Source organism: Colobus angolensis, unplaced genomic scaffold (genome assembly GCF_000951035.1).
Source record: "Colobus angolensis palliatus isolate OR3802 unplaced genomic scaffold, Cang.pa_1.0 Scaffold102, whole genome shotgun sequence".
Lineage (NCBI taxonomy): Eukaryota > Metazoa > Chordata > Mammalia > Primates > Cercopithecidae > Colobus > Colobus angolensis.
Genome location: NW_012111142.1, coordinates 3389220 through 3397099, shown reverse-complemented (window position 1 = coordinate 3397099; position 7880 = coordinate 3389220). Strand labels below are relative to the sequence as shown.

At 48.3% G+C, this 7880-nt stretch overlaps 1 protein-coding gene across 1 annotated transcript in view; it reads right to left on the bottom strand.

Moving 5' to 3' along the window:
- KANK4 (KN motif and ankyrin repeat domains 4) overlaps positions 1-7880 on the bottom strand; it is a 45777-nt gene that overhangs the window by 7647 nt on the left and 30250 nt on the right. The window contains exons 7-8 of the mRNA XM_011941101.1: positions 6325-6467; positions 1428-1628 (exon numbers count right to left, since the gene is read on the bottom strand). Coding sequence (XP_011796491.1) covers positions 1428-1628; positions 6325-6467 — 344 coding nt within the window. The remainder of the gene's footprint in view (positions 1-1427; positions 1629-6324; positions 6468-7880) is intronic.

Genomic DNA, 7880 nt, shown 5'->3' with positions numbered 1-7880 from the left:
AACAAACAAACAAAAAAAGAAGCCTGTGACTGACAGTGCAACTTCAAGTAGGCTGGCTTGATGGAATGGGCTGCTTCATGAAGTGGATCTGTGTCCAAGAGGCACTTTCAGTTAAATGACTACAGAGATGACTCTGTAAGGTTGATTCCTTCTGAAGGCTTTTGAGTCCCTATTGGACAGCAGAGCTTCCCCATCTAAACTACTGCCTCTAAGCCCACATGTTGTTATTGCTGGGACCAAATGAGGCTGAATATACCCAGACCTGGGTATATTCACCCAGGATGGTGTTGTGAAAAGCTAGGGTTGTGGGTTTTGCAGCTCTAAGACTCCAAACATTTACCATGAATCATCTCATTTATTTATTTATTTATTTTTTAGAGACAGGATCTCACTCTGTCACCCAGGATGGAGTGCAGTGGCCTGATCGTGGCTCACTACAACCTCAACCTTCTGGGCTCAAGCAATCCTCCTGCCTCAGCCTGCTGAGCAGCTGGGATTACAGGTGTGCAACACCACACCTGGTTAATTTTTTGTTTTGTTTTGTTTTTTGTTTGAGACAGAGTTTCACTCTTGTTGCCCAGGCTGTGGTGCAGTGGTGCAATCTCAGCTTGCTGCAACCTCCACCTCGCACGTTCAAGTGATTCTCCGGCCTCAGCCTCCAGAGTAACTGGAATTACAGGTTCCCACCACCACGGCCAGCTAATTTTTGTATTTTTAGTAGAGATGGGGTCTCACTGTGCAGCCCAGGCTGGTCTTGAACTCTTGGCCTCAAGCAATCCTCCTGCCTTGGCCTCTGAAAGTGCTGGGATTACAGACATGAGCCACTGTGCTGAGCCTCTTATTTAAATCCCACAAGGCCGGGCGCAGTGGCTCATGCCTGTAATCCCAGCACTTTGGGAGGCCGAGGAGGGGGGGATCACGAGGTCAGGAGATCGAGACCATCCTATCTAACACAGTGAAACCCCGTCTCTACTAAAAATACAAAAAATTAGCTGGGCGTGTTGGCGGGCGCCTGTAGTCCCAGTTACTCGGGAGGCTGAGGCAGGAGAATGGCGTGAACCTGGGAGGCGGAGCTTGCAGTGAGCCCAGATCGCGCCACTGCACTCCAGCCTGGGCGACAGAGGCAGACTCCGTCTCAAAAAAAAAAAAAAAAAAATCCCACAACAGCTTTAGGAGGCTGATTTTGTTGCACTGCCATAGGGTTCCTTGAATTTTGCTGGCTGGCAAGGCACTCTTCAGGAGGGGAAGTTAAACAGCTACTTTTTTTTTTTTTTTTTAAGAGATGGGGTCTCCCTATGTTGCCCAGGCTAGTCTTGAACTCCTGACCTCAAGTGATTCTCCCACCTCAGCCTCCCAAAGTGCTGGGATTACACGCATGAGCCACCCTGCCCAGCAACAGCTACTTGTTAATTGCCTGTAAGTCTCACCTTGTCAGTCAGACTGCTGTCGCAGGCCGGGTGTGCCAGGAGCAGCCGCACCAGGTCCACGTTGCCATGGTGACAGGCCAGCATGAGGGCCGAGGATCCATCGTGGTCCTGCAGATTGACATCCGCCTGGCAGCTAAGCAGCGCTCGAACCATGTCTTCCCTATCGTGGCTGACTCCCAGCATCAGTGCAGACTGGCCTCCCTGCATGCAGAGCCACAGAGATGTGGTGAGGTTGCTGCCAGTGGGGAAGGACCCCCTCTCCAGCCTGGGTGTGCTCATCAGAGACTTCCAAGAACACAACCACTGATCTGAGTCTCCTGCCCTTGATATGGGACATAACCTTCTCTGCTTGGCAAAATTCTACTCTTTTAAGATTAGTCAAATGCTACATCCTCTCTAAAGCCTTCTCTCACTCCCCAGGCACGGGATTCCTAACACAGCACTCACCACTTAGTATTGCAATTTGTCAACTGCTCTTTCTCATGGATGTGACATTGTTGACGGCAGGGACTAAGTGTTTTTGTCCCTGTCTCCCCAGTGTCTAGCACCAAGAACGTGCTGATAAATGTGGAATGACAGAACAGATGAAGGTTGAGTGCTTGAGCATCATGGCTTCTTACTGCCTGCCCCAGCCTGACTTTCCCCATGAAGCCTTCTCTGCTCAATGCCTCTGAAATTTTCTGTTGAAGGATACCCAGAACCCTCCCCTCTCAACACGATCTCTGGTTGCATGTCCCGTGGTCATTTCTAATCTATAGACATTGACAGTAATGTTGGGCATCTCTGTAATCGTAGGTGGACGTAGCAATGAGCTGGAATCAGAAAGGAAGTCCAAGCTCTAGTTCTGCTCTTTCCTAATGTGTGATTCAGGTCACGTCACTGTCTTCTTGATTCTTGGTTTTTTTTTAGATGGGGTCTTGCTGTGTTACCCAGGCTGGAGTGCAGTGGCACAATCACAGCTCACTTCAGCGTCAATCTTTTGGGATCAAGTGATTCTCCCACCTTAGCCTCCCAAGTAGATGGGCTCACAGGCATGTGCCACTCACTACATCTGGCTAGTTTTTCTTTTTTTGAGATGAAGTCTCGTTCTTGTTGCCCAGGCTGCAGTGCAATGGCGCAATCTCAGCTCACTGCAACCTCCACCTCCCAGGTTCAAGCCATTCTCCTGCCTCAGCCTCCCAAGTAGCTGGGGTTACAGGCACCTGCCACCACACCCAGCTAATTTTTGTATTTTTAGTAGAGACGGGGTTTCCCCTTGTTGACCAGGCTAGTCTTGAACTCCTGACCTCAGGTGATCTGCCCTCCTCGGCCTCCCAACGTGCTGGGATTACAGGTGTGAGCCACTGTGCCCAGCTGGTTTTCCTTCTCTTAAGAATTAATATAACAATTGGGGCCGGGTACAGTGGCTCATGCCTGTAATCCCTGCACTTTGGGAGGTCAAGGCGGGCAGATCACCTGAGGTCAGAAGTTCAAGACCAGCCTGGCCAACATGGTGAAACTCTGTCTCTACTAAAAAAATAAAATAAAAAAATCAGCTAGGCATGGTGGCGGGCACCTGCTACTCGGGAGGCTGAGGCAGGAGAATCGCTTGAACCCGGGAGGCAGAGGTTGCAGGGAGCTGAGATTGTGCTACTGCACTCCAGCTTGGGCAACAGACCAAGATTTGTCTCAAAAAAATATATATATATAAAACAATGATTTGTCCTGTGTACCTCACAGAGCTTTTGTGGGAATCAAATGAGATAAAGGATGTAAATATAATAATGTACAGTAGTAATTTTTCTGATTACAAATTGACCATCATTTCCCATTTCCCATAGATTTTCTTATATATACTATGTGTGTGTGTGTGTGTGTGTGTGTATATATATATATAATTTTTTTTTTTTTGAGACAGAATCTTACTCTATCATCCAGGCTGGAGTGGAGTAGCATGATCACAACTCACTGCAACCTCTGCCTCCCGGGCTCAAGTGATCCTCCTATCTCAGCCTCCTGAGTAGCTGTGACCATAGGTGTGTGCCACTACATCTGGCCAATTTTTTTTTTTTTTTTTTGAGACGGAGTCTTGCTCTGTTGCGCAGGCTGGAGTGCAATGGTGCAATCTTGGCTCACTGCAACCTCCACCTCCCAGGTTCAAGCCATTCTCCTGCCTCAGCCTCCCGAGTAGCTGGGATTACAAGCGCCCGTCACTACGTCCGGCTAATTTTTGTATTTTTAGTAGAGATGGAGTTTCACCATGTTGGTCGGGCTGGTCTCGAAATCTTGACCTCAGGTAATCCTCCTACCTCAGCCTCCCAAAGTGCTGGGATTACAGGTGTGAACCACCGCGCCCGGCCGTCCTCAGCAGTTTTTACATATAAGATAGTGCTTTCAGGGCCTCAGGGGATCCAAAAGGAGAGAAAACAGTTCTTGCCTTATTCTTCAACCTTACAAAGCCTGATGTCCCATCAGAGAGACCTGCCTGGAATCCAGGAAAACCATGAGGGCAAAATATAATAAAGTTGGATGAGAGGACTGTAGAGATATACATAGGGCCGGATACAAAGAAGGGGTTGATTTTGATCCTCTTGCAAGCATCCCCTCTTACAAGAGGGACAATTTAGAAAATAATTAACATATTTATGGGAAACATTAGTTGAAAATGAAACATTAGCTGTATTGAGTCTTATGGAACAGGAGTTGTACGTGAGTAGAATACCTTGAAAACCAGAAAGCAATTTACAAATATTGGTTTCTGGCCATCACTGGGGTTGCCATTAGTATGCAATGATGACTTTGCCATCGGGTTGGGTTACTATCTGCAATCACTCTGGGGGAGTATGGGACAGTGGTGCTTAATATATTGTTAGGCGTCCATTTTCCATAAGTCTCTTGCTTTTCTGCACATCCTGTGAGTAAAGCACACCACAATCTGTCCTTTTGTTCTAGACTATCTTTTTAAGGATGTTTATATAGTGAACAACCTCGTGTCTTCTTTGGAGAAAAGGGCAGGCAGGCTTACTGTCCCTTATCAAAGCTTCAGTTTCCCTATGCTCAGGGGTCCTGTCCTGTAACACAACCCACTCCATGCTCAGCTTTCTGGCCCTCCTCACACGGCCCCGTGGGAGCTGGGATTTGGGCAATGCTGATACTGTGGCTACTGCTTCGGCTGTGGGTAATACATGGTCCTTTGTCTCGGGCACAGAAGTCTCATGTCTTCTGCCAGCATCCACAAAACTGTAGCAGGCCACCTTGTTAGCTTTAACATGGGGTAAAAGCCCAGACTCTTCACAGTTCTCAACAGTTACCTTATCATCTATGATCACTCCAGGGGAAAGGAGAGTTAAACATACTCCATTCATTCCTGTAGGTTCAAAAAATGGGCAAATGACCTTTTGAGGAGTCCCTGTTGTTCTCTGTGGAGCCTTGTCTAACTCAAAGCCCTTCTGGGTAAGGACCACACCCCCACCCTGTGTTCTCAAGCAGAGGGCCCCAGAAGATGAATAGAGACATTCCAACCCTCTGCGCTGCCTTTGCTGTCTTAAGATCATTTTTTGGAGTGAACCCCAATCAACTTCTAATCACTCCATGAAAGATTCAGAGGCCGGGCGCGGTGGCTCACGCCTGTAATCCCAGCACTTTGAAAGGCCAAGGCGGGTGGATCATCTGAGGTCAGGAGTTCAAGACCAGTCTGGCCAACACAGTGAAACCCCACTGCTAAAAAATACAAAAATCAGCTAGGCATGATGGCGGGTGCCTGTAGTCTCAGCTACTTGGGAGGCTGAGGCAGAAGAATCGCTTGAACCGGGAGGTGGAGGTTGCAGTGTGCCGAGATCGCGCCATTGCACTCCAGCCTGGGTGACAGAGCGAGACTCTGTTTCAAAAAAAAGAAAGATTCAGAGTACCCAGTTTTGGCTCAGTATAGAAAGTTATCAGAGCTGTCTAGAGTAACAAATGGGCTACTTTGGTAGAGCGTGAGTTTCCTGACACTGGAGGTCCTGGAGCTGGAGACCACCTTGTAGGCTTTTGCAAAATAATAAGGGGTAGACCTAGGTGACCTTTAAGGGCTCTTCTGACCTAGGGCACAAGTGACCCAAGGAATTCGTGGAGCCCACGTGTCCTGAATCCCTGGCTACTACATTTGTGTAGGGCTCCACTGGCTCTTAGCAGCAACTGCTGTTCCCAGCCTGGCCCATGGCACTGCTCCTGGGGACTGGGGCATGATTTGTGTGTCTGGAATAATGCCACTCACACTTGTTGGTGCAAAGGTAAGGCAGATAGGAGTGTTTTGGGATCTGGTTATTTCAAGGGCTGAGGCAGCATGCCAGGTTGATTGATAATGACCTGCAGGACTCTCTAATAAGCCTCTGAGCTAAGCTGATACAAGTCTGGAAAGTGGAAATCCTCAAGCCTCTAGGAATGATGAGCCAATGCTTCTGTCTGCCCTGGCTATCCACAGTTTCCCTCAGTCTGAGGACTCATGACCTTGTTAAAAGGCTTTGGAGTGATAGAGGTGAGAACTTCTTTGAAGGACTGGACCTCCAAAGAGCCTAGTTAGATGCTGTGGGCCATGATCAAGGTGGGTCAACTGTAAGGGCTTTCTTAGAGCAGCCAACTAGCAAATGTCTTCTCAAGATGGCAACTGAGAATGGGAGGTTGCACCCGGATGGAATTTGCTCAGTTTCAGACTGCGGCCTATATTAGAAGCTCACTGACCTCTGTGCAAGCCTGACTGGGTCTCGGGAGCCTATAAGGAAAACTGAATATTCAGGCTTTGCCTGATGCCATTTGGAGGTCCCAGCCTCATGTGGGTTAAAAACTACATGGATCTGCATGGAATTTCTCTCCCCGCTAGCAGAATAAAGCTGGGAGGTGCCCCTGCATTTACTGAAGAGATCATGTTCATTCCACCCACCTGAGTAGCTTGAATGTTCACATTTCCTTCTCTTAAGAGCTTCCAGACAACAGCCATGTCTTCATTGGTCTCTGCGGAAGCCAAGGGAGTGATCATTACGGCAGTGTAGCCAGCTTTGTTCTGATGGTCCACGTTGCAGATGCCTGCAAGAGAAGCAATGGGTGCTGGAAGGGCTCCCGAGGGGCCAGAAGCCAGACTCCACTTCAGCCGTTTCAACAGGACACTGCTTGCTGGTTAGAAAGCCATGGACTAGAGCAATGCTTTCCAGTGGTTTACATTTGCAGCAGCCTTTAAAGCTGGTTACTTTTCTTTTTCTTTTTCTTCTTTTTCTTTTTGTGAGATGGTGTCTCACTCTGTCACCCAGGCTGGAGTGCAGTGGCTTGATCTCACCTCACTGCAACCTCTACCTCCTGGGTTCAAGCAATTCTCCTGCCTCCGCCTCCTGAGTAGCTGAGATTACAGACATGCACCACCACATCTGGCTAATTTTTTTGTATTTTTAGTAGAGATGAGGTTTCACCATGTTGGTCAGGCTGGTCCTGAACTCCTGACCTCGTGATCTGCCTTCCTTGGCCTCCCAAAGTGCTGAGACTACAGGCATGAGCCACTGCACCTGGCCAGCTGGTTACTTTTCTTGACAAGTTTTCCGAGGATACCCAGCAAGGGAGGCCCACAACAAAGCCAGAGATGGCCAAAGGGCTAGTGGCCATGACTTCATTTCGTAAAATGGAGCACAAGATGTTATTCCTATTTTACAGATGAGGACACTGAGAGCCAGAGAAGTTAAATTGTCCACTCACGTGAAGGCGAAGTGGGTTGGGAACACTCAGGTCTGTCGGGTTCTGGAGCTCATCCCTCACCTCCCCCTATGCCTGGAATGCCACCATGGCTGTGCATTTTAGGTTTCACACTCACTAGCTCACATTTGTGTGTAACTCTTAAACTGATGGCTGTGTTAGTAGGTCCTTTCCAAGGGCCCAGGGGTCTACTGTGCCACATACCAGGAGGGTGAACACCACCATGAGATAAACGTGGGGAATCTTCTAGGAACAACCATCTCACTTGAAAAATGGAGGGAGAAAAAACTCCACAATTTTATATTAAAACAACTAAGAATTACATTTCACAATACAATGAAAACCTGGCATTATTTGTTTATCTATTTCTTTTTCTTGAGACAAGGTCTCACTCTGTCACCCAGGCTGGAGTGCAGTGGTACAATCTCAGCTCACTGCAACCTCTGCCTCCCGGGTTTAAGTGATTTTCCTGCCTCAGCCTCCTGAGTAGTCTGTAGGCGCACGCCACCACACCTGGCTAATTTTTGTATTTTTAGTAGAGACAGGGTTTCACTGTATTGGCCAGTCTGGTCTCGAACTACTGACCTCAAGTGATCCCCCCTGCCTTGGCCTCCCAAAGTGCTGGGATTACAGGTGTGAGCCAATGTACCTAGCCAAAAACCTGGCATTTGTTTGTTTGTTTGTTTTCAGACAGTCTTTCTCTGTTGTCCAGGCTAGAGTGCAGTGGTGCAATCTCCACTCACTGCAACCTCCGCCTCC